Consider the following 27083-nt stretch of genomic DNA (forward strand, 5'->3'; position numbering starts at 1 on the left):
TCCTAGGTATTTTATTCTCTTTGAAGCAATTGTGAATGGGAGTTCACTCATGATTTGGCTCTCTGTTTGTCTGTTATTGGTGTACGAAAAGGTTTTGAGAGTTGGAGCAGGGTGCAAGATGGGAACAAAACTAGGAATGTGCATAGCATACAGGAATGGAGGGATGATACAGAGCCTAGGGTTTCTCATGGGCACTGACATGAACTGGGTTAAAAGGCATGCTCATAAGGTCATAAGGTCTGAGCAGTTCAAGGCATAGAAAGATGGCAGGGATTGAAGGGAGAGGGAGTGAGAGACTTGCCAGGGCATGTCATATTTCTTCTGACAGGGGAATGGAGGTGGCAGGGCAGTGTCACTCTGACAAGAAGGGACTGATTTTATCATGAAAATTAATTATATCAAGAGTGATTGCTCAATAAAACAAAGAATTGGTTTTTGGAAAGATAAATTTGACAAATCTTTAGACAAATAAATAGAATCAGAGAATAAAAGAGGACATTATAATTTATACCACAGAAATACAAAGTAACATAGAACACTACTGTAAATAATTATATACCAACAAATTGGATAAGCTTCCAGAAATGGATAAACTCTTGGACACATACAACCTACTGAGAATGAATTATGAAGAATAGAAAATCTGAACAGCACAGTCATGAGTAAGAAAGTTGAATCAGCAATAAAATATCTCCCATCAAAGAAAGGCCCAGACCTGATGGCTTCAATGCTGAATCCTACCAAACATTTAAAGAAGAACTAAGACCAATTCTCCCCTAACTATTCCAAAAATATTAAGCAGGAAGGAATACTTGCAACCCCATTCTATGAGACTAGCATTACCCTGATGCCAAAACCAGACAACAACACAACAAGAAAAGAAAGCTACAGGCCAATATTCCTGATGAACATATATGCAAAAATTTCAACAAAGTGCTAGTAAACTGAATTCAAGAGCACTTTAAAAAGATTATTTACCAAGATCAAGTGGGATTTATCTCAGGGAGGCAAGGATGGTTCAACAAAATATGCAAAGCCATAAATCTGATACATCACATTAACTGAATTAAAAACATAAAATGTATGATTATTTCAATAGGTGCAGAAAAGCACTGACAAAATTTAACATTCCTTCATGATAAAAACTCTCAACAAATTAGGTATAGACAGAATGTACCTCAACATGATAAAGGCCCTATATGACATATCCATAGCTAACATATTGAATGGGGAAAAGCTGAAAGATTTTACTATAAGATTTGGAAAAAAGACAAGGATGCCACTCTATTTCTGTCTTTTTTTTTTTTTTTTTTTTTGAGATGGAGTCTGGCTCTGTCACCCAGGCTGGAGCACAGTGGCCGGTCTAGGCTCACTGCAACCTCTGCTTCCTAGGTTCATGCCATTCTTCTGCCTCAGCCTCCCAAGTAGCTGGGACTACAGGCACCCGCCACCACACCTGGCTAATTTTTTGTATTTTTAGTAGAGACAGGGTTTCACTGTGTTAGCCAGGATGGTCTGGATCTCCTGACCTCGTGATCCACCCACCTTGGCCTCCCAAAGTGCTGGGATTACAGGCGTGAGCCACTGTCCCCGGCCCACTCTCACTATTTCTATTCCTCATAGGACTGGAAGTCCTAGCCAGAACAATTAGGCAGAAGAAAGAGATAAAAGGCATCCAATTTGGAAAGGAAGCAGTTAAATTGACCTTGTTTGCAGATGACAGGATCTTATATATAAAAAATTTTAGGGCCGGGTGCGGTGGCTCACGCCTGTAATCTCAGCACTTTGGGAGGCCGAGATGGGCAGATCACGAGATCAGGAGATCGACACCATCCTGGCTAACACGGTGAAACCCCGTATCTACTAAAAATACAAAAAATTAGCTGGGAGTGTTGGCGGGTGCCTGTAGTCCCAGCTACTCGGAAGGCTGAGGCAGGAGAATGATGTGAACCCGGGAGGTGGAGCTTGCAGTGAGCCGAGATTGTGCCACTGCACTCTAGCCTGGGTGACAGAGTGAGACTCTGTCTCAAAAACAACAACAACAACAACAACAACAAAAATCATTGATGAAATAAATTGAGAAAGGCACAAATAAATGGAACGATATACTGTGTTCATGAACTGGAAGAATAAGTGTTGTTAAAATGTCTCTAACACCCAAAGTGATCTACAGATTCAACGCAACTCCTATCAAAATACCAATGACATTCTTCACAGAGTTGAAACATAATAAAATTCTTATGGAACTACACAAGAGCCTGAATAACCAAAGCAATTTGAGCAACAAGAACAAAGCTGGAGGGATCACACTGCCTGAATTCACAGTATACTACTACAAAGCTATAGTAACCAAAATAGCATGATGCTGGCATAAAAACCAACACGAGGACCAATGGAACTGAGATTTCCAGCTGAGAGTCCAGAAATAAATCCACACACTTACAGCCAACTGATGATTGATAAAGGTGCCAGGAACACCCAATGGGGAAAAGTCAGTCTCTTCAATAAGTGGTATTGGGAAAATGGATATCCACATGCAGAAGAATGAAACTGGACCTCTGTCTTTAACCATATACAAAACGTTTTAAAGACTTAAATGTAAGACCAGAAACTATGAAACTGCTAGAAGAAAACATAGCGGGAAAGTTCTATGACATTTGTCTGTGCAATAATTTTTTGGATATGACTTCAAAAGTATAGGCAAAAAAAGCAAAAATAGATAAATAGGATTTTAGCAAACTAAAAAGCTTCTGTACAGCAAGGGAAACAATCAACAGAGTGAGGAGACAACCTACAGAGTGGGAGAAAATATTTGTAAATTATACATCTGATAAAGGGTTAGGAACCAAAAAATATTAAAAAAACCTCAAACAACTCAATAGCAAGACAACAATCCAATTAAAAAATGGGCAATACATCTCAATAGACATCTCTCAAAAGAAGACACACGGCCGGGCGCGGTGGCTCACGCTTGTAATCCCAGCACTTTGGGAGGCCGAGGCGGGCGGATCACGAGGTCAGGAGATCGAGACCATGGTGAAACCCCGTCTCTACTAAAAATACAAAAAAATTAGCCGGGCGTGGTGGCGGGCGCCTGTAGTCCCAGCTACTCGGAGAGGCTGAGGCAGGAGAATGGCGTGAACCCGGGAGGCGGAGGTTGCAGTGAGCCGAGATCGCGCCACTGCACTCCAGCCTGGGTGACAGAGCGAGACTCCGTCTCAAAAAAAAAAAAAAAAAAAAAAAAAGAAGACACACAAATGGCCAACAGGTATATGGCCAATAGGTATGAATGAAAATGATGCTTATAACGAAAAAGATGCTCATTGTTGCTAATCATCAGGAAAATGCCAATGAAAACAGTGAGATATTACCTCCCTCCTGTTAGAATGGCTATTATCAGAAAAAGCATAAGTGTTGGTGAGAATGTAAGAAAAGGGAACACTTACACACAGTTGGTGAGAGTGTTCATTGGTACATTCATTGTGGAAATGGTATGGAGGTTTGTCAAAATATTAAAAATACAACTACCATATGATCTAGCAATCCCCATTACTGGGCATATAGTCAAATGAAATAAAATAAGTATATGGAAGAGATATCTGCACTCTTATGTTATTACAGCAGTATCCACAGTAACTAAGATATAGAATTAAACTAGGTTTCTATCAATAGAGAAAATGTAATACATATACACAATGGAATACTATTCAGCTATGAAAAGAATGGAATTCTGTCATTTGCAACAACACAGATGAACATGAAGGATGTCATGTTAAGTGGAATAAGCCAGTTATAGAAAGACAAATACTGCATGATCTCACTCATATATAGAATTTTAAAAAGTTGATCTAATAGAAGTAACGAGTAAAATAGTGCTTACTAGAGGCTGTGGTCAGTAGGAGGGAGGGGACTTGAGGAGATGTTGGTCAAAATATACATAATTACAGTTAGATAGGAGAAATAAGTTCACAAGATCTATTGTACAGCATGGTGACTATAGTTATGACAATGCATTGTATTCTTGAAAAATGCAAAGACAATAGATGTTAAGTGTTCTCACCAAAAAAATGATAATTACGTGAGGAACTGTATTTGTTAATTAACTAGATTTAACTATTCCAAAAGTTTGTATATTTCAAAACATCATATTGTACATGATAAATACATGCAGTTTTATCTACAACAAAAGTGGTTCTCATCACCTTCCCACTCTTTCCATTTCCACCACTTTACCACGTTTGTGAGCTCTTAGTCTATTTTCTCCACTCTCAAAGGAGAGCATATTCCTTTTGTTGTTGCTGTAACTTATTTCACCTGCTTCCTTCAGGGTTTTGCTCCCCTTTCCTTCTCTACTCTCACCCATCCCCTTGTATATAGATATGTTCAAGTTTATTATAAGACAAACAGAAGTACCCTGTTGACTCTAATTTGCTCTCTAATTACTCTCAACCTCTTTTTTTACTTCTCATGCAAACTTCTTAAAAGAGAAATCTACAGTACTATCTTCTCTTTCTCCCTTTCCATTTAGTCCTCAACTTATGCTTTTGGCATTTTATTCTTGTGTCTAGGCTTGCGACTTCTTTTTTTTTTTTTGAGACGGAGTCTCGCTCTGTCGCCCAGGCTGGAGTGCAGTGGCGCAATCTCGGCTCACTGCAAGCTCCACCTCCCAGGTTCACGCCATTCTCCTGCCTCAGCCTCTCCGAGTAGCTGGGACTACGGGCGCCCGCCACCACGCCCGGCTCATTTTTTTTTTTGTATTTTTAATAGAGAGCAGGGTTTCACCATGTTAGCCAGGCTGGTTTCAAACCCCTGATCTCAGGTGATCCGCTCGCCTTGGCCTCCCAAAGTGCTGGGATTACAGGCGTGAGCCACCGCGCCCGGCTGGCTTGTGACTTTTAAAACTAGATTTTATCTATCTACAATTCTAACAGGACTATGTCATTTTTCAATCAACAATGTTGACGGAACAAAGTCCAAGCTTGATACACTCTCCACTGCTGCTACTTTCCATGCTTCCACTCATCTCGGTTCCTCAGCTTGGAATCTCCCTACCCTCCTTTTCACCTGGACTTAAATTTCAGGTGCTCCCTATTCTGAAGCTTCATGGGTTGGGTAGGCACCCTTCATACTGTTCCCTTAGTAGTCTGTGCTTATCTTTTTTCTGCTTGTGAGTAGTCTACTGACTGTTTCCTGTTCACCGTTGTTTTCCTACCTCCTGAGTACCTGTCACACAGCAAATACTTCATACAATTATTTTTGAAAAAATGAAGAATAAATGAAGGAGAAGGTATATCTTTACCAGTAGCATGGGTATTCTGATAGGCATACTTTAGATCTGTATTTTGGCATTCTTGTTAACGATAAATGTGGGAATTTCCTTGCATGCTTATTGATTATGAGTTAATAAATTGAACCTGCTAACCCAGGGTTAGACGGATGGAAGCCAGTTTTGAAACAGGACAGATGATGAGTTTGTGATGACCCCACTGAGGCAGAAATGCTCTGTGAGATTCCAGCTGATCAGCTTGCCAACCTGCTGTTTTGTGCCATCCCCTACAACAGGATCTTCCCTGGGTGGTATTGTTTTCTCCGGCAAATAGTATCATAAAAAAGGTTCTGATTCATTATGACTATTTTTATAGGTGTTTACTTTGGCAGCCATATACATGATCACAGGACAATAGGCAATTCTTCAAAATAAATGAGATAAATAGCATGTCGTATGAAGAATAAAGTCAAGATAAACCTTTGACAAGGCTGAAAGTCTAATTAACTACATGTCTCATAGGTCTCTGCTGGTGGTTCTGAAGCCAAACCTCTGATCTTCACATTTGTCCCCACTGTCAGAAGACTACCAACCCATACTCAGTTGGCTGACACCTCTAAATTCCTTGTAAAAATTCCAGAAGAATCAAGTGATAAGAGTCCAGAAACTGTAAATAGGGTAGGATTATTTTTATTCTTTTTTATTTCAAACAATTATATTAAATTTTCGATAATGATGACTTGGAAATTTGTATATATTTCCTGTGCTTCAATTAAAGTGACTGTGACACTAAGTTTGACTAAAAATATAATAATGCAACAGAAGCATAAATGTTATCAAATTGCATGTTCTCTCTAATGCATTATCTTCAATTTTTTTCAGTTTGACATCCTACTGTTTGCTATTGACATGACAAATTCTACTTCCTGGCACCTTGTCTCAAATGTTTCTTAAGAAAGTAAAAACAAAATTTAAAAATGTTTAAATTTATCTCAAAAGAAAATATAAGACAAAACAGTGAGATATGATTATTTACAGGTAATGAATTAGCAACATTAAAAAATGTAATACCTGATGTTGGGAAAGTTGTGGAAACATTGGCATGCTTACACTTTGCTGCCGGTTTTGTAAATTTATACAATTTTGGTGGAAATACTTTATTTATAGTTATAAAACTGTTTATAACCTTTCAATAATCTAACTCTTTGAAAAGTACCCCGAGGAAATATTACAAAAGAAGAAAAATGTTATGTAGGAAAATAATTAGGGAAAAATAAAAAAAGCCTAATATCTAACAATCAGAAAAATTAAGAATATAATAGTACATCACTTTGGCAAAGTTATACTGACAGTAATTAGATAATTCCATGGAAAATGTTAACCTTACAATATTAGGTGATATAATACTGTGTTCATATCTTGATTGTACCTATCTAAAATGAGACCAAGATGGGAAGTGAAATTAAACAAATTTAAAAAACTTGAAAATAACTTGTGTTAGAATAACAAAATTTTGAGTAAAAATGTTTTTCTCTTTAAAATGTGTTTTAACATTGCTTACTTATAAATAAAATGAGATTGGGGCAACTTTGTGTTATTTCTGACACAATTAGAAAGGGATAAAATAATCAGATTCACCTTGTCTACAAGAAAACATCTTATCTAGAAAGTAGTAATATTTCCATGATCCTGGGGTTTTCAATGCTGCTATCTTCTTTCAAAGACTAATAGGGCTGTGAATACTATATATGGCACTTCTAGATAGTTTCTTTCCTGCAGCACTCATTTACATAATATTAATGAGATCCTTTGTAATTTGGCCTTATGAGTGGTGTGAGACTGTAGCTACATAAACCATCCTTGGTTGCAAGCCTCCAGAACTTCCTAAGATGATAATATTTATCTGCTGATTGCAATGATATATATACAACCACATCTTTAAAAGATTTTTCACCCTATCTCTTAGACAGTTCAACATTAAAATAGTGTGATTCCTCATTCATTTATATTCTTAGCAACTGTTTACTGAACATATTATATTCTCTTGGTGATTGGATTCCAACTGAATAAAGACAATTCATATAGCTTAGTTGTTAACAGGAAGGCAGGCAATGAAAAAAATGAAAAAAGTATGTAATAAAATCCATATAGTGATAAATACAATGAAAACAATATCAGAGTAAATAGGGAAAGACAGGCAGAGAAATTTTAATCAGAGGCAATTTGTGTTTTATCCTGACTATATCCTCATTATCAGCTGAATAATGTGGGATGGGTGTATAAAATCAACTTTTTAGTTATATTTAATCAGTGATTTGACTTCTGTCTTCATACATACAATACATGCACACACAGGACACATTAAATTGACCAGCAGAGTTGAAATTGTTAGCTTATTTTCATTTAGTGGCTTGACTTTCTATTTTGAAATAATTTTAGCCTTACCGAAAAACTACAGAGAAAAGAATAATAGTAACCATCGTGTAATTATAAAAATAAGAAAATTGACACTGGGTCTTTTAAACACAATCTTAGTATACATGGCTGTCATAGTTTTAGAAAAAGAAGTTTGGTAGCTTGATAAAGCTGTCTTGATCCTGGTGTTGTAAACATATGTATTCACAGAAAATTGGATGGGAAAAGACTGAGAATTACAAATCCAAAATAAAACAGTGAAAGATGTTTTGTACTAAAAATATCTACATGTTCTTTTTTGGTGTTCTATTTATAAGTTCTCCCTAATTAACTTAGATTGTTTTGTCTGACTATGCATTTTGCCCAATTTTATTTTTCCTTTCAGATTTTTAGAGAGATTTTGTATTATTTTAAAAACTTTCAATGGGGATTTCCTTCCTCCCTTGGCTTTTAAAGGATATACAGGTTGCTTCACCATTAACTAAACCCTTACCCAATCCCCATTTGTTTCACAAATGTCTTCACGGAAAACATTGCTCTCTCCCTCTCTCTCTTTAAAATGTTGTATCATGACTTACTTGAAAACAGTTAGGTTTGCTTGTTGATGTTGATTACTATCCCAAAATTGTTTGGGCTTAGACCAGGAAAAACAGGTGGGCTAGTGGGCTAGTAAAAATAAACCGCTAACTTCAACCCAATCTCTTTCTTATGTCAACCTAATTTAATATATTTTTGAAAGTATAAGGAGGTTAAGCTTTTCAATGTACATGCCAAAAAAGAAGCATTTATTAAACTAATGTCAATGCTTTTATCTCTCTACATCTATTACAGTCTAAATCCAATGACTACTTGACCTTGAATGCTGGGAGCCAACAAGAGAGACACCAAGCGACATTGACTTGTCCTTCAGAGGTCAGTGGAACGATTTCACAAGAAAGGGAATTTGAAGCAAACAAACTTCAAGGAATGCAGCAAAGTGACCTCTTCAAAGCTGAATATGTCCTTATTGTGGACTCTGAAGGGGAAGATGAGGCTACAAGCAGAAAAGTTGAACAAGGCCCCCCAGGAGGGATTGCCACCGCAGCTGTCCGGCCCAAGTCTCTAGCAATCTCCTCCAGTCTGGTCTCTGATGTAGTGCGTCCCAAAACACAGGGGACTGATCTCAAGACCTCATCACATCCTGAAATGCTTCATGGGATGGCCCCTCAGCAAAAGCATGGGCAGGTAGGTTTTGTGTTCCTGCTGTCCATAAGGAAAAAAAAAGTGTTTATGCACCCTTTGTCTTGGGTGGTCTGCAAAGGCCATCCTGTTTAAGGCAGACAAAACTTTCAAAGAAAAATATATTTAAAAAACTATTATCTCAGGATAATAAATCATCATAGTGTAAACATAGATAATAAATCTATAAGATAAAAAGGATTAAGCAATTATGCTGTGAATTGGCTGAAAGAAAATGTAAAACATTTAGCTGGAGTAAATTTGGGAGAATACTACCTCTTTCTTTTAAATAATTCTTGGAGAAGGTTGATATGACGAGTTTCTTTAGTCGAGAGTGTGCTTGGTGAGCTGGGTCCAACAAGAAGCATATTTCAGACGTAAGAAAGATCTAGTGAAAAGACAGTAATTGGACATTAGAGGTAGATCCATTGATTTTAAATTAGTAAAAGACTAGTAAAAGGATAAACTAGGAAATAAGAGTAAGAAAAATAATTTTCCCCTGTGTATCCTATACCACCCCAAAACTTAGTGGCAAGATTGAATGGTTATTTTAAGGTAGAGAGAGTCTGGTACAATAGGAGAAGACCCATATCTGTGATGACAGGAAAGAAAGAACGTGGACAAGGAGGCATTTTGAAGATAAAAAAATAGAATAATTTGCCGTTGACTGGCTATTTGCTATAATGAAAATGTAAGGTGACTGACGAGGTGTAGTTAGAATGTTAGGAATGCAGACGCTGGCTTTGAGAGTAGGTAGCGGATGCAGAGCTCTAACTTCTTGACAATGACGAAGAATTGTTACCCAGATGTCCTGTTTAGGATCTAATAGACCAGGCATTTGCAATCAACCCAAAGTAGTTTAAAGGACATTTTTACAGGCATGTTGGTCTTTTTGTGTTACTAGGACAGGACCAATGCAAAATGGTAGAATGAGCATTGGAGTTTTGGTGCCACACCATCTTTATTTCTGTCAGCTTCACTGTGTTTCTGATGCTGCATTTTTATTATCTTCAAGCATCTAGTATCTTATATTGTCTTCTGGTAGTAAGAGACACACACTGCGGTACTCACATTTTTACTGGACTAAAACATTTATTTCTTCTTGAAGTTCGTTCTTAGCTAGGTATTGGAACAAAATATTATAATAATATAATTAAATGTATTCCCAATATGCTGTGATAGATTTAAATATTTCTTTCTTGCCTCAGAAAAGATAATGAAATAGTTGGAGATGTAGAAATGTGGAAATTTCCATTGTTAGGGGAGGATAGCTTTAGGTGACTTCTTTGAGAAGAAAATGTATTAATAAAATTAACCAAGCAATTGTTGGGTCTTTGATTTACTCTTTTCTCCAACTCATAGTTTTATCCCCTGAATTGGCCATTTGTTTTTATTTTTGTGTGTCCAAATATACAGAAGTGAATCTAGAGACTGAATACGTCCTTTAAAATCTTTTTCCCAGAAAAGTTTATTTAGGAGCAGGTTATAGTTCATGTTATTAGAGCTCCAAATAAAAAAGCAGATCTCAACCTCATATATTAATTGTGGCTGAAGATTATGATTACCAGTAATGGTAGAATACTAGATCCTAAAGTGTTTGACCAATTACCGATTATTTGATCAATTACCATTGTTCTTGTTTCCATTTCCTATAATAATCCATTTGAGTGAACAGTAGGTCATCATGAAATACAAATAAGATGACTATTGCCACCAGTGTAAACTAAGGAGAAATGACCAGAGCACCAAAGAAAGCAGTCTGGAAGTTTAATATAGTGAACTGTAATGCACAAGGTCTAAAAAAAAATTATGCTATTGGGCTACTTGATGTCAACAATATCAAATTTTCAATCAGAAATACAGTCAAGTAAGTAAATTTCTAGTCTACCTGGTGAAAATGAATCCATATATAGAATTGTCTATAAGTTAGCTCTATTGGTTAGTCATTGATAAGCTATTCCTAAGAAATGTCTTCACTTCTTAGTCTGGCCTTTAATCTTTCCACGACCTAGCCTAGGTGTCTTTTTCTGTCTATGTATTTTACTTCTCTTCTTCAGCTCTCCTGAACAATCACCAAAGTACATACTTCATACCTTCCCATCTCTGAGCCCTTGATTCCTCTGGTCAAACGTTTCCTTCTTTCCCTAGCTCTTCTCCATTTTGACCTAGGCTACTTGATAATTTAAGCTCAGTTCAAGTAGCTTCTCCTCTTAAAGATGTTCCCTTTGGAAAGGAGTTAGTTCTTGTTCATGTTTGTGATTTTCTTTATTATTTGATAGCTTTTAATGGGGGAAAAATTCTCCATTATAATTGCTTTTCATTCTGTTGTAATAATTTACTTTTATCTTTCTTCCTCACTGGCTGAAAACTACATTAAGTCAAGTTCTGGTCTCTTGTTAATTTCTGTATCCCTAGCACTTAATGCAGTGCCTTACATATAAAGGGGGTTCAATAAGGTGAGTGAAAAAAATGAAATATTCAAAAGATCACATATCTTTTCACCTGTCAAGTCCTTGCTCAGAAATTGACACCTTCATGAAGCTGTTTTGGTTCTCTCAGTGAAAGCAAACTCTCTCCCAATATTATTCTGATAGCTTTTTTTCTGTACCTATTTTATACTTATCATAGGCAGTACTATAGCTATTTAGATACATGTCTTATCTTCCCTAACAGATTGTAAAGTTTTTACAGGTAAAGCCCATGTTAAATTCAGTTTTATTAAACATTTTGTCCCCTACAGTGGTTAGCATATTATCAGGGACATAGTCAATATAAATGTTGGGTTGAATGATAAACTCCCCAAGTGCTTCCTGAAGTGTCATGTTTAAGTAAAAGTATCTTACGTTAAAAAAATCACTCAATAATTTTAAAGCGTGTCAAAAGCAAACATGTTATCTAAAATAAGCTGTTGAATCAAAATCCTCTTAAATAAAATTCAGAAAAAAGAGAATTGAATGTTCATATAAAAGTCTAAGAATTTTCTAGGGGTAGTAGTAGAGTTACAGGAGAGGTGAATACACATACAACACAGTGATTCATCTGAAAGACCCATGATAAAGTTTGGAGCTAAGATAGTGACTGTGGGAATAAACAGAGAGCCTTATGAGGTAGAATTAGCTGGACTTGTTCATTGACAATATATGGGAAAAATTAAGCATGAATGAAGTTTATTACCTAGGAAATTGGATGAATGTTGGCATCATTAATTGAAGAATGAATAACAGGCCTTGGGTGGGGATGGGAAGAGATTAGACATCTGATGTTGAGTTTGAGATGCCTTGGTGGCACTATGTGATGATATCTAGAAAGAAGTTGGAAGTATGAATCCTGGACATAGGAGAGAGAAGGGAGACTGGAGATATTTGCCACATAAGTTAAAGTGATGGGAATTTACTCAGGGAGCGAAGGCAAAAGTAAGAAGAGAGGATTCAAGCCAGGAAACAGGAAAGTATAAAAGCACCTATGAAAAAAAAGAGCCAATGAGAAACCTAGATGTCTTTTTCTATCTAAGAGGTGAACCAAAGAAGTCTGAGAGAGTGGTTTTATACAGTGGAAGCTAATGGGACTTTCCAAAAAAAGGAGTCTATAGTGGAATATAAAACAAGGTAAAATAAAGTAGGACCCCAGAGTCCATTAAATCTTGAAGTCAGGAGGTCATTTGGTGACCTTGGTGGGAACAGTGTGAGTGAGATTATGGGGACAGAAATCAGTTTGAGAAATGGATGGAGGTAAAGAAAGGGAGGTCGTGCATTGGAGGGGTGATGTGGGAAAACCAAAATGAGATGGGCAATTTACTGGCTATGTTCCTCTGGGTGAGTTACTTGAAATCATAAACCTCAGTTTTCTCATTTGTAAAATGAGTCGATAATATATCAACCTACCTTGTGAAGATTAAATGAGATAATCCATGCAAAGTGCCTAGAATAGTGCCTGGCCAGTGGTAGGCTCTCAATAAATGATTTACTGTATCTAAGAAGTCTGAGATGGCAGCATGTTTTTTTTTTTTTTTTTTTTTGGGCACAAAGTAAGGAACATGTGGAGAAGGAGAGTTTCACACCTTTTTCAAATGTAGCTCAGAAGTAAGAACTGGGGAGAAGAACACGGAACATGAAAGTAAGACCAAAAGAACTGACTGGGGCTAAATAATGGAGGTCCTGACATGAAATTCTGAAGAATTTGGACATTAGCACATATATTTATTAAATAACCAGATTTCATGGATTCATAGAAAAGGGATTACAGTAAGTTATTTGGATGGGGCATTAGACACAGAAACCCTCCATATACCCCCAGGCCTCAACTTTATAATGAAATACCCTATTCATACCAGCATACTTATTACAATAGCCTTCATGTGTCTCTCTTACCCGACTAGATTCCTGAACCCCTTGAACTTGACAAAAAATATTTTTCTCACTTATGCTTCCCATCACCTAATACAATGCCTGGAATACTGTGGGTGCTTAAAAAGTGTCTGATGAATGAATGAATAAATGAATGAATGATCCTCCTTTTCACATGATCTTGTGATGTAAATAGAGAACAGACATTACCTAAACCCTCTTAGTGAGCATTCAAAGCTGAAAGAAAATGGTAATAGAGTATGGAAGCGCACCTAGGACTCCTGCCTTAGAGTTAGTGCTGTTGCTCTTACTTAAGCAAATAATCTGTAGCTTCTGACCCCAGAGATTTAGAGGTTGAAAACCTTGAAAGAAGCTGGGAGGTTAAACGTTCATGTTGGATTCAGCTAACTGCTGGAGGACTAGCTCGGAATGCCAAAGTACTTGCTGAAACATGGCACATTTATAATAAGAAGCTGGGAGGTGAAGTGTTCCTGGCCATCAGCTGGATGGCTCTTTGCATGCAGAACAGAGCCACCTGGGGCCTGACTGTGCGTGAATAGGTGAGAGGTGACTAAGTAGTAATTCAGATTCTCCAAGGGCCTTCTTGGTCATATAATTGTTTTGGGCAGTTGGGTAGTATTAAAAATTTAGAGGCCCTACATTCTTTTAGGCAATGGACAAATCCCTGACCAAGTGATTTTTTTAAAATAACTTTTCCCCAGTGATCTTCCCACTGCTACCTCTCCATTTTGTGTCTTGCTTAGGGTGAGTATATGATTCCCTCTTTTTATCTTATTACCTTTCATGGTGAATGAGACTAGATGCACTTAGGAGAATTTTTATGAATCAGTGAGAAGCTCCAGGCTCTGCTCTGATGCTGGCAGAATCCCTATATTCCCTGAATGGTAGCTTGTTATTTCCTCTGGGTGGGTTAATTTGTACCATTAACCAGGTACAAAGGAAGAACATATCTGGAAAATCAAGTCGCTCTGACAATTGCAGCAGAAAGATGATGTAGGCTTTTAAGAAGAGAGTCTCCTGACTTGTTGATGTCAGAACTTGGCTGGGGAGGTAACGACTGAATCAGAGGTCAGAGGCAATGTTCTTCTTACCACCTGCCCATCCTCACTGCCCAGAGTCTAGAACAGAATAAGAGGGGGGCAATTGCTGAGGGAGGGGATCAGACCCTCTTCAAGGAGAAACTATGTTTCCGCTTCTGCATCCTTCTATTCCTTCATCTACTGGGCATTTTATTTATTTATTTTTTTCCTGTATGAAGCTAGTAGGCTAGGCACTAGACACTACGGGTACATAGACGTATGATCTGCCTTTAAGGAATTTAAAAAGTGCATGTGCATGCTCAGAAAAAAGTGTATTAGGTTGCATGCTCAGAAAACAGTGGGAAGCCTACGGGGAGGATGCCTAAGTCAGCCTGGACCATCAGAAAGGGTTCACAGAGGCAGTGTTGCTGAAATTTGAAGGATGAATACATTTTTGTATTTTTGGCATTCCAGAAAGGTAATAGGGAAGGAAGTACCAGCACATAAGAACAGGGTGGAAGATGAGAAGGAATATGAAAAGGACTCATCAAAAGATAGGAAATATACTAGGAAAGAGTAATGAATAGAGGCCATAAATAAAAGTTTTGAAAAGGAGGGAGAGATTAGAAGAGTCAAACTCTGAAAAGAAATCAGAAAAGGTAAGCGATTCAAGTGCCTGTTGGGTTTAGGAAAAATAAACCATTTTAAATGTTAGTGATAACACTTTTCCATGTAAGGGTGGAGGAGAAATCTTTTTAGAAGTTAGTAGGAAGTGTATTAGTTTTCTGTTACCACAAATGTAGTGGCTTCACAAATTTAGCTATTTCTCCTGGTTTCTGTAGATCAGATGTCTGGATATGGCTGAGCCATGTTCTTTGCTCAGGGTCTCTCACTAGGTTGAAATCAAGGTGTCAGTCAGGTTGGCAGAATTTATTTCCTTGAGGCTGTGGAATTCATGGCAGCTTGCCTCTTAAAGCCAGCAACAGAGAAAAAGTATCTCTGCTGCTTTGAGTCTCTAATTCCAAAGACCTTTATTTTTATTTTTATTTTTTGTAAAGCGCTCACTTGATTAGGTCACACCCACGCAGGATAAACCTCCCTTTTAATTAACTTAAAGTCACCTGATTAGGGACCTTTGTTACGTTTGAAAAATTCCTTCACCTCTGTCATATTCCATCAATTAGAAGCAAGTAACCGTTTCCACCCACACTTAAAAGGAAGGAATTCTACAAGGCTGGGACTCTTTGGGTAGTCATTTTAGGGTGTGTTGACTACAAGAAATAAGAAACTCAAGGCAGTGATTATATTGTACAGACTTGACTGAGAAGAAAACAACATAGGCCTGTAATTATGGGAAATATAGGATCAAGAAAGAGCTTGGGATATGTATGTATATATTTGTTTTTATCAGTTAGCTTTTGTTGCTTAACAAACCATGCCAGCATTTAGTGTTTTAGAACACAATATTTTATTTAGCTCAAAATGTTTTGGCCAATAATGTGGGCTGTTTTCAGCTAGGTGGTTCTGCAGATGTGGGCTAGATTCAGTTAATCTTTGCTGTGACCTACCCATGTCAGTGATTGGCTGTTGGCTTAGCTGGTGGCTGGTTAGCTGTCTGGTGGCTGAGTCGTTGTCTGCTGAGATGTGGTCTTGTATCTTCCAGTAAACTAGCCTGAGCTCATTCATATTATGGCAATGTTCTGCATGCAAAAAGCCAGTAAGCCTCAATGCACAAGTGTTTTTCAAGATACCGCTTCTTGTATTGCATTTGATAATGTTGTATGGGCCAAAACAAGTCATTTGGCTATCCAGATTAAAAGGTGGAACAAAAGACTGTGTTTACTATTCACCACAATGATACTGATTAATCGTGTTTTTTAAAAGATTGAGAGAATTTCTGTTTTATATCTATGTTAGGATCAGGGAGCTAGGAAAAAATTAAAAAGGATAAATACATAGGATATGGGGAATAACTGATGAAATGAGATTTCTAAGAGGGCAAGAGCTGCTGTGATTCAGAGCACACAAGGAGAATTCACCTTTTACAAAGCGAAAGGTTGTTTTCATTCATCTTTCCTTAGAATGAGGGAAAGGGAATGAAGGTGACACTACCAAAATTTGCTTTCCTGGTAATCTCAATTATCCTTAGAGTAAAGAAATCTAGGCCGTCTGTTGAGCATAATGGGAGAAATAGTAGGTTAAGGGTTTGTGGAGAACGTTAAGTTTTTGGAAAAGCTGTTCATCAGAACAGTAGAGGAAGCCAAGGTCCAAACAACAACAACAAAAAAGAAAACACAAATCAACCAACCAAAAAATCGAGAGATGCAGGGCCCAGCTGAGACTACAGACATTGAACTTGTGCTTTCACCAGTCTATAGTGACTCAGCCAGCCCATATGTGAATTGAGAAAACCTCCCCTTCTGCAGGGGAATTCAGTGCAGGGGAAACCAGCCCAACTCAGCTTGTGCCCTTGTAGAGGATGCAGTTTGAAAAATAGGTGCCGTGGTCCTATTAACAAGTGGTATCAATTTTCTTTTTCTTATAGCCACTTTTAGTAGACTAGGTCTAGAAACATAATGGCAGTTACTGGGATTGGTTTAAGAATAAAAGTTTGCCAAGTTGATTGGCAAGAGAGGATTGGCAAGAAACCACAATAGCTAGAATGTTGGCAATGCTGGTAAGAAGGTTGAGATTGAACAAGGTATTACTGAAACTTAAAAAATAGGGGATGAGGGGTATGAGACTGGATAGCAAGAGAGGAGCTTTGTCATGAAGGAAGTATCTTTAGTTCATGGTAGACACAAGGAAACCAATGATGAGGTCTTGAGCATAGGTGATCAGATTTTAAAAGTTCAATCTAGTGATAGGTTAAATAGGGTGCAACTAGAAGTAAGAACACCAGAAAAGATTATTTAATGTGTTCAGGTAAGAAAGGCTGAGAATCTGCCCTGTAGCATTGCAAGCATTCATCAAAGAGGACGAATCAATAATAGGTAAGTTTAGGAGGCCAAGCTGCCATAATGTGATGATTGGTATGTGACGACAAGGGAGAATCTGGGGTTTCTGCTTCATGTAGCCGTACAGATTCAGGAGGAAGAGCACAACTATATGCAATCCACATCTGGTGCTGTCAGAATCTCAGAAAGTATTCAAGATACTAGGTAGCAGATCAGTCACTTCAGGTTTTTTTTTATTCAAATGCTTTGAAATCTCATAGAAACATCAGGGAAAACTGAATATATACAGGAGCAGTTTATTTTAGATTTACAGGCAGTAAAAATACAAGGCAGTTCTACAATAGAGAATGGCTGTTAAAATAATTGATGGTCTCTATTATATAGGATCTGAGAGTGAATTTATGATTAGGATCATGTACTTACCTAATGATAGGAGCACATTGCATCTTCTGTTACTGAGATTATTGTGAATGTTTTCCAGAGTTCCAGATAGGAGAAGAGAGTTTTGAAAATGACTTTAGAGAGAGTGTATGGCAAGGGGGGCTCAAGGAGCCAGTGTAGTTCTGGGTATTGGAAAACATGGTAATTGGTAGCTCTAGAGAGGTGTTTGAAGCAAAGGAATCAATAAAGGTGAGGTAAGAAATAAATGGTAAAGAAGACCTAGAACAGCCTTGAGGGAGAAGGAGTTAGAGCATCAGTAACAAACCTTGAGAACAACATAGAGGATTATGAATGGTAGAGGAAGAAGAGATGGAAATAATTTGTATTAAATAGATGCCAATAAGGAAGTTTGGGATCACTAATAAGGGATTTATAGGAAGAGGTAAAATGAAGGACTGATTCTGAGCTACTAACTGAGAATTTGACAGGTGCCCATGTCTTCTTTCTGCACACATATTTTCATGCCTTTAACTTCCTCTTTTTAAAAATTTATTAATTAGAGAAATTCAGGAAAATGAATCTTTTTATAAAAAAAGAATCCTTCACCCCTGAGAATTTTATAAAATATGGTCTCACATTTTTCTATTACTACAAATTAGGATAACATCATGGTATATTTGCAAGTTAGAAATGAATATGTTGCATGTACTTATTAATATATTAAGAAAATATAATAAAAATTTTGTGCAGATTAATATAAACATGGTAAACATCTTTAGACTCTTCAGAGCCTTTTTCTTAGAAGTTCCTCAAAAATCAATGTTTTAAATATATTAAAAAGTATAATAAAATTCTGAGTTATTTATATTAGGTAAAATATTAATTAATGTAGTAGAATGTTTGGTCATTAGAAGCCATAGTTTTGAGGAAGTTGGAGAGGTTAGTCTTTTCCTCTGAATGAGACCCTAACAATTACAGCTCTATGGTCTTAGCATAGTGATAATTTGGTGAATAATCAGGGTAAATAATTGAGTTTGTCATATACATTACAGTTATTTGGAAACAGCAGAACTGAAAATGTAATGAGAGTTTTGTGACTGCTGTTATTAATTTACAGAATTCTTTACCAAACAGCTATTCCAGGCATAGTACAACATGCAAAGACACACTACACAGTCTAGAAATGTTTCTATATTCTTTTCATTAGGAGAGAGCAATCATAGGAAACAATTAATGAAGACTTTTCATTTGTGGTAAAAAAAAAAAAATTCCCTGGATATACTATTTACCCTAAGAGAACAATTTCTTAAACATTAATTACATATTTAACTACAAATGATTGCATAACTTCAAATAAGACATTGTCATGCTTGTAGTGACAGAAATATTCAGCCGCCCAGCTAGTAGTGTTTGGATTTAAATATATCTCTAACCACATGAATCAGTTACATAAACATTGGCTAAGCAGAGTTGTTTCTAAGTAAAACTTATACGAGTGAATTGCCAAGCTTTCTTCCTCCATTTGATTCAATTCTGCTTGACTTTCAATTATGTCTGATTTTCCCATATTCTGGGTTATGCCAATATATTCAGGTATTATTTATGTAGCAAGAATTCTTCAGTGTTGCAAAGATACATATAAATTCACATATAAAAGAAAGGAATATTTTGGGTATGTTTACTTAGAAACTTGGAAGTTTGGGATGAGTTGTTTGAATTTGTCAGTTTTAAATATTTTTAGAGATTAAAACTATATGCCATGAAAACCTCTGCATTAGATCTGATGGAAATCTTAAAATGTTATAAGCAAAATCAAGAAATATCTTTTACTTTATTTGTAAAGTTTTGCTAAGTTTGATTGTTATGTTTATATACATTTTCCTGCTATGTGCTTAATGCATTATCTATATGTAAATCTTAATATGTATTGATATTTTGAATGATTGATATTCCCTAAATTCTTTATTAGACATGCATGTTTATTATTTCTTTTATATATTGACATAATCAAATCAATGACTTTTAAGGGAAACCTCTGTTTAAAAGGTGTTCAAAGTATTTATAACTTCAGTACTTAAAGTACTAGATGAGTTTTAAAATGGCACAACACTGCCTACATCCAGTTGTTTCACAGGCTCTCCCTAGCTTCTCTTGTAAAATGATGAGTTGTTCTTTATTTCCTCTTTATTTGGTTTCTTTATTTCCTCTTTATTTGGATTGGTGGGTTTCCTTGTTTCAGGAGGATTGTATTTGTAAAGTGTTCTGGCTTCTTTTGATACAAAAGAGAGCCTATTTCTTCCAGCATGACCCAAATTATTTGTTACATGTTCATTATATGTTCATGTTAAATGTTCATTCTGGCAAATAATTAGGAAAAATAAGCTAAAACTTCCTGTTTAATTTGGACTTTGCTTTCACTCTCTCAATTTGTCATTCCGTGTTGATATTGAGTGTTTCATCATTTGAATTCTAGGCACTTTTCCAAGTTCATAGCATGTAGGAGTTAAGTAGTAGAAACTCTCAGAATTTTAAACACTTGAAGTGTGTTAAAATTTTTTTAAGGCTTGTAGTCGTTATAATATCATGCTTTATATTCTTACAATAGAAGAAAATAATTTTCCAAAGTGAAATTTGCAATTTATACTGATGGTGATTTAAATCTTTCCAAATCACACAATTCAAAATTAAGATAACTATTTTAGATGCTGTCAACGAATTATCTTCTAACTATGCAATACAATTTTATATTGATTTCATTCTGTGGGATAAATGAGGTATAGGATGTAATGCTTCACAGCTTATTTGTATCTTATTTCGAATTCAAAGCAAGTCCTCATTAGCAAAACAGAATTTCCTTCATTTTTGTGGAGGTTTAAGATGCCTCCTTTTGTGTAAATTGTTTGCATAATCGCACAAGTGACAAGAATATTTTGATCATTTCACAAATAATGTCCTATTTCAATCTGTCTATTTCTCTTTCCTCTAGTTAACTTCTTCTCCCACTACCTCTGAGCAGCTTGCCTGTAAACCACCTGCTTTCTCCTTTGTTTCTCCAACTAATCTGAACGCACCACCCGACCCAGTTAACCTCGAGGGAGCCTCTGTCCTAGAGGAGTTCCACACTAGGAGGCTGGATGTCGGTGGGGCCGTGGTGGAAGAATCAGCTACGTATTTTCAAACTACCGCTCACTCCACACCCTTTTCTGCATCGAAGGGCACCTCCTCGACGTTACTGTTTCCCCATTCCACTCAACTATCAGGTTCTAATTTACCCAGTTCGACTGCAGCAGATCCAAAGCCTGGACTGACCTCTGAAGTTCTCAAGAAGACAACTTTAACCTCGCATGTCCTTAGTCGCGGAGAAAGTCCGAGAACCTCTTCTCCTCCACCGTCCTCCAGTGCTTCTCTGAAGTCGAATTCAGCCTCGTACATACCAGTCCGCATTGTCACGCATTCACTCTCTCCGAGCCCCAAACCATTTACCTCCTCTTTCCACGGCTCTTCTTCCACCATCTGCAGCCAAATGTCATCTAGTGGAAATCTTTCAAAGTCAGGGGTAAAATCCCCGGTGCCTTCCCGGCTTGCCCTTCTCACTGCCATTCTCAAGTCAAACCCTTCCCACCAAAGACCCTTTTCCCCTGCGTCCTGTCCCACCTTCTCTCTCAACTCCCCGGCCTCTTCCACGCTCACACTTGATCAAAAAGCAAAGCAGACCCCACCTACGCCTAAAAAATCTCTCTCAAGTTGTTCCCTGAGAGCCGGGTCACCAGATCAGGGGGAACGCCGGGTTTCTGAATTGACCCAGCAATCTTTTCACCTGCCTGTTTTCACTAAGTCTACTCCGCTTTCTCAGGCGCCCTCCCTTTCTCCTACAAAACAGGCTAGTGGCAGCCTTGCTTCCATGAATGTAGAGAGAACACCATCACCTACTTTGAAGAGCAATACCATGCTCTCCCTGCTACAAACCAGTACATCCAGTTCTGTGGGTCTTCCTCCTGTTCCACCAAGCTCTTCTCTTTCCTCTTTGAAGAGTAAACAGGATGGTGACCTCAGGGGTTTTCCAGAAAACCCCAGAAACATTCACACGTACCCTTCTACATTAGCCTCCTCTGCATTATCTTCTCTATCTCCTCCTATTAATCAAAGAGCTACGTTCTCTTCTTCAGAGAAATGTTTCCATCCTTCCCCAGCTCTTTCAAGCCTGATAAACAGATCTGAAAGAGCATCATCCCAACTGTCTGCCCAGGAGCTGAATCCTTCAGCTCTTCCTTCACTCCCTGTCTCCAGTGCTAGCTCTGCCTCTCTTCCCAGCCTGAGGTCCTCCTCTCTCCCTCATGCCAATCTGCCCACCCTGGTGCCCCAGCTCAGTCCCTCAGCTCTGCACCCACATTGCGGCAGTGGTACCTTGCCTTCAAGACTTGGGAAATCTGAAAGCACCACCCCCAACCACAGGTCACCTGTTTCAACCCCATCACTTCCCATATCTCTAACAAGGACAGAGGAGCTGATTTCACCTTGTGCATTGTCCATGTCAACAGGCCCAGAAAATAAGAAATCAAAGGTATTTTTTGCATGTTGCATGGTGCATGCTTATTTTGAAACAGGGAAGAATCTTTTTTTCTTCCCCAAGGCAGAAATCAATAATTATATTATTAATTGTGCTCCTACACGGAGGAAGAAAAAGTGCAAGAGGGTACCAGGACTTGGTATATTTGAATGTGTAAATGAATTATAATCTGTATAGAATTATGTGTTTCAGTCAAATCCTTCGATTTTGAAAATCCTCTTTCTCTTCCTAACTTCTTATATCTATGACTCCAAGGGCATTATTTTTCCCCAGGCTTAGTATGAGTTATACCATTGGCCCTAATGACAGAATTGTAAGCAAGTAGTTGAGATTCAGGACTATGATATGTTTCTGATTGTTTATTAACAGGGACCCTAGCGTCCATCCAAATATCCTGTACTGATGGAATAGTAGACAGGATTAATATAAAATGGAATATTATCTTAGATCTAGGCCTGTGACATAGCCAAGCCCGTTCTCGTAGCAGAAAGCAGCTCTACACTAAGGCATGCTGGCTTCCCAACTATTCTCAAGTAATTCAGATTGTGGATCACCCATACCCAGAATTTGATAGCTGTTATATCAATAAAATAAAACAATTAAAGTGCCTGCATAAGAAGGGGTGGTGATTTTCAGCTCAGCACATTGAAATAATGTAGTTTTAGAGCTTTGAAATACCATGAAGAGTATGTTTCACTGTCACTTTTCAGATGATGAATGCCACATTGAAGGGATAAAGTGACCCTCATTATCTTGTAAATGATGTCACAAAACAATTCAAGTCAAAAGCATGCATTAAATACCTGCTGTATGTGTACCACTATACTAGCTTTCTTTGGAGTGTGTGTGGTTTCTTTTAAAGGGAAGTAAGAGATATTTTTTTTTGTCTTAGAACAATTCAATTTTAATCAGTAGAAAAAAATATACACAATTTGGAGAGGCTATATACAGTTATTAAATCTACAATACAGCTAGAAAACCAATGTAAGGCAAAATTAATTGTGTAAGTCAGATTATAAATAATCATCGACTGAGTTCAATATAACAGGAGTAATGTGATGGAACATGGTTAGTAAGGGAAGTTACAAAAAATGTCAGGCCTGTCGGAAATATTTAGGATTTAACTTAATGAAGAGGAAAGAAGTTGGCATTTCAGAAATGGAAAACAATCTGACCAAATATACAGAAGATGATCTCAGAAGGCTGTGTGTGGAGACATAAGACGATTAGCCTTATAATCTGATAGTAATAATAGCAAGCAATATCAAATGCTTTCTGTGAGTCAGGAACTGTGCTAGTATACAAAATAGCTGAAAAATTAATTAAAATGGATTACATCAGTTAAGTTTTATAACTATATGAAGTTGATAATACTATTTTCCCTATTTTGTACACCAAGAAACTAAAGTTCAGTGAATAATTGTCCAGGTCATTGGGTCTGTTACGGAGCTGACATTTATATAATATTACGTCTGTTGATTCTTGAAGCCATGTTCTTTATTACTATCATTTATTGCTACAAAGAAAGAACTCATGTTAGCAATTTAGCCTGACTTTATAATTCTCATGAAGAAAATCATTATTAAGGAATTAGAACCAGAATTCCCAATGTGTATAATTTTGGGGTCATTTAAAAAATGTATTGGAGATTAAGTCCTTGTATTACAAACATTCAAAGCAAATGAGATGGATAAAATTTAACTACTTCTGTGATTCTCAATTGAAAATCCTACTTATTTGAGGTAAATTGACCTATTTATTATATTTTAAATACATCTATGTGATTATAAAATTTATCTGTAGAGTATTTAAAACGAACTGACAATCTAATCGTTACTGTTTCCTGAGTGCATTAACTATCATTTTTTGAACCACGCTGCCATATACTTATTCTTGTTTTTGTGAAAAGTGATTTTACTCTAGAAGCTTTTTCAAAGCATTACTATGTGTGTTTCACTGCCCTTTGTTTTCTCCTGTTTTGGATATAGTCAGAGAGTTGGAAGAGGGTGAGCCCCAAAGGGCTTTTGATACATTAAAGCCCTATTTATTGAAGACCTATTGTTTTGGGGCTCTCTTCCTGCACCCAACATTGAAACATTTTCAGCATTTGCTTTTTACTTTTTAAAAAATTTCCAAGTAAAGAAAATTCAAAGAAATGCAAGGTAAATTTGATGAACAGGAAAATAAGAAGAATGATTATAATTTAACTACCAGTAAAAATATCAATAGATTTCTTTGAACAGAAAAAAAAAGCTGCCTATCATGGGTAAAATTTATAATAGCTTCTGCAAAAATAGAATAGTATGGACTATGAGACAATGCTATTCTTTTCTGTGTTTATTTTTTCCTTGCATCTTGCTATATTATCTCTTTAGGTAAAAATCAGAAAGTCAGCCTACTTTTTTTTATTACAATCTATTATTTTCAGAAATCGTATCTTGAGTATAAAAAACTTATTAAAATGGATGTGGAATAGATAAATCTTATCCCGATCTCTTTTGATGTTTGACTAGTGTTTAAATTGGTAACATTATTTTACAGAATGATAGGAAGAAATAGACAAAAGCTGTGTGATATCGAAGAATTTATATGCTTTCATGGGTTGTTTCTTGTCTTGCTCCTTCCAGTGTGGTGCTAAGCTGAGCACAGGGCTCTTTTTGAAATCAAAGAGCTTTAGATTTAGGTCAGCTTTACTCACGCCGAGATTCTGAAATAATAGGGATCATAGAATACAGATGGCATCTAATTAAAACATGAATGCTTGAACGATATTAAAGTCTGGGCCCTATTGTCCTTTGATATTAAAATAAAATGGATCGACCATAGTATGCTGAGCTAAATTCAGATATAAAGTGTGTTTGATGTTTCTTCTTCATGCATAAAATCTTAAGGTTCTGAATCTGCTTGCATTTGTGTGATATAATTGCTATGATATGTTAAATTCAGATGTAGTTTAAAATACTATTTCACATTATAATCATTGCTTTAGACAGGATGGGCATCTGAATGCTGCTCAGCCTGCCTTTTTTTTTTTTTTTTGATACGGGTCCCACTGTGTCGCCCAGGCTGCAGTGTAGTGGTGTGATCTTGGCTCACTGCCACCTCTGCCTCCTGGGTTCAAGTGATTCTCCTGCCTCAGCCTCCCAAGTAGCTGGGATTACAGGTGTGCGCCATCATATCCGGCTAATTTTTGTATTTTTAGTAGAGACGGGGTTTCACCATGTTGGCCAGGCTGGTCTTGAACTTTTGACCACAAGTGATCCGCCTACCTCGGCATCCCAAAGTGCTGGGATTACAGGCGTGAGCCACCATGACTGGCCTACTTTTTGATCAACATCTATATTGTCTGAGACTTTTTTTTCCCGTGGAAAAGACTGGATATTACTAAATTCACCCATGGAGTTGTGTCTGGGTCCCCAATCTGTTTTGCCTTCATTTATAAAAGAATTTAAATTTTTATCCTAGTGAATTATTATGGTGTTCCATATGGAAATTAGGATAAGCATTACATCAAAGCCTCATAGAGTCTGCCACTTACTGAAGATAGTCTGAAGATTAGTTCCAATTATAAAGAGTCTCCATCGATGGGCCTGCCCTGGGCTTAAAGCTATTTGGACACATAGCTTATTTAGGGAACAAGTTGAGAGCTATTTTATATTTCATAAAACTTTATAACTGGTGTTTTATTCACAAAAGTCTCCTTCCTTTAGGACATCAAAACACTCCCAAATACATCACACTGAAAACTTATTGGCAGCAGTCTGTATAAAACTTTCTTCATTTCTGCAGAACCACATGTAATTTGGAAAATGAGCAATATGGAATGTGTCTGCATGAGCTAAAATAGTTAGTTAATCTGGGTTCAAGCAAATCATTCATTCAATAAATATGTATTGATTACCTAATAGGTGTGCTTTTCAAAGCTGTGAGGATATTGCAATAAATAAAATATGCGATGATGCCTGTTCAAAGACAGTTTATATTCTTTGGTGGAAGAGAAACAATCAACAATAACCCCTCCAAATAAGTAAATTGTTGTGTGTGTCGGGTCATGGAGAAAAGTATAGCCCTGATTCTCAAGGGAAATACAGAAAGGATGGTGTCACAAGTTATGTTGGGATATTGGGATAGGTTTCGTTGAGAATGTAACATCCAAGGAGGTGATACTCCTTAAGAGAGTATAGTGAGGAAAATGCTCTGAGGCCAGAGAGTGCTTGACAGATACAAAGAACGTATTCTGGGCTAGCAGTGAGGAACAGGATGTTGAGGTTGTCAGAGGGAGATGTAGCTGGGAGCCGGATCCTGTAGGAGGGTCTTGTGGGCCACTCATTAGTCTTTGATTTTTACTTTAAGTAAGACAGGAAGTCTTTGGAGGGTTTCAAATAGATAAGTGACAGTCTTAACTATCTCACTGCTAAATAAGAATAGACCATGACAGGGTGAAAGTTTAAGTTGGGAGAACTTAGAAGTCTATTGCTACAATCTAGGTGAGTGACGATGGTGGCTATGGTCAAGTTATAGCAGTGAAGGTGAAGATAAGATTTCCATCATGTTTTGTAGGCAGAGTAACAAACATTTACCAATCAGAGCCACTATGTGAAATGAAAAAAAAAAAAAAAAAACAGCTGAAACTAGCCTTATGTGCTTTCTTATTTTGTTTTTCTCTTTTTATCTCACTGTCATTTACTCCACTCCCTTCACAAAGTTCTTGGGACTCCTTGACTTTCCAGGCTTCTTTCAGCTAGGCTATCTGTCACTCAGCCCCTATACTGACCAGTTCTGTGTGCCACTCCTGTGCTTCTCTCCAGCTAGCCTCTCTGAATTGATCCTAGTAATGGTTCACACTCAGGTGTTCAATGATTGACAAAAGCTTGTCTTCCTCTCCAACCCCGCACT

At 37.1% G+C, this 27083-nt stretch overlaps 1 protein-coding gene across 4 annotated transcripts in view; it reads left to right on the forward strand.

The window, feature by feature from the left end:
• Window positions 1-27083, forward strand: part of MLIP (muscular LMNA interacting protein) — a 165253-nt gene that overhangs the window by 13663 nt on the left and 124507 nt on the right. For all 4 annotated transcript variants that reach the window (XM_032140872.2, XM_032140871.2, XM_058432601.1 and 1 more), the window contains exons 2-4: window positions 5789-5944; window positions 8513-8905; window positions 20607-22181. In XM_032140872.2, the coding sequence (XP_031996763.1) occupies window positions 5789-5944; window positions 8513-8905; window positions 20607-22181 (2124 nt within the window). The remainder of the gene's footprint in view (window positions 1-5788; window positions 5945-8512; window positions 8906-20606; window positions 22182-27083) is intronic.

Source organism: Hylobates moloch, unplaced genomic scaffold (assembly GCF_009828535.3).
Source record: "Hylobates moloch isolate HMO894 unplaced genomic scaffold, HMol_V3 SCAFFOLD_20, whole genome shotgun sequence".
In the NCBI taxonomy this organism is placed as follows: domain Eukaryota; kingdom Metazoa; phylum Chordata; class Mammalia; order Primates; family Hylobatidae; genus Hylobates; species Hylobates moloch.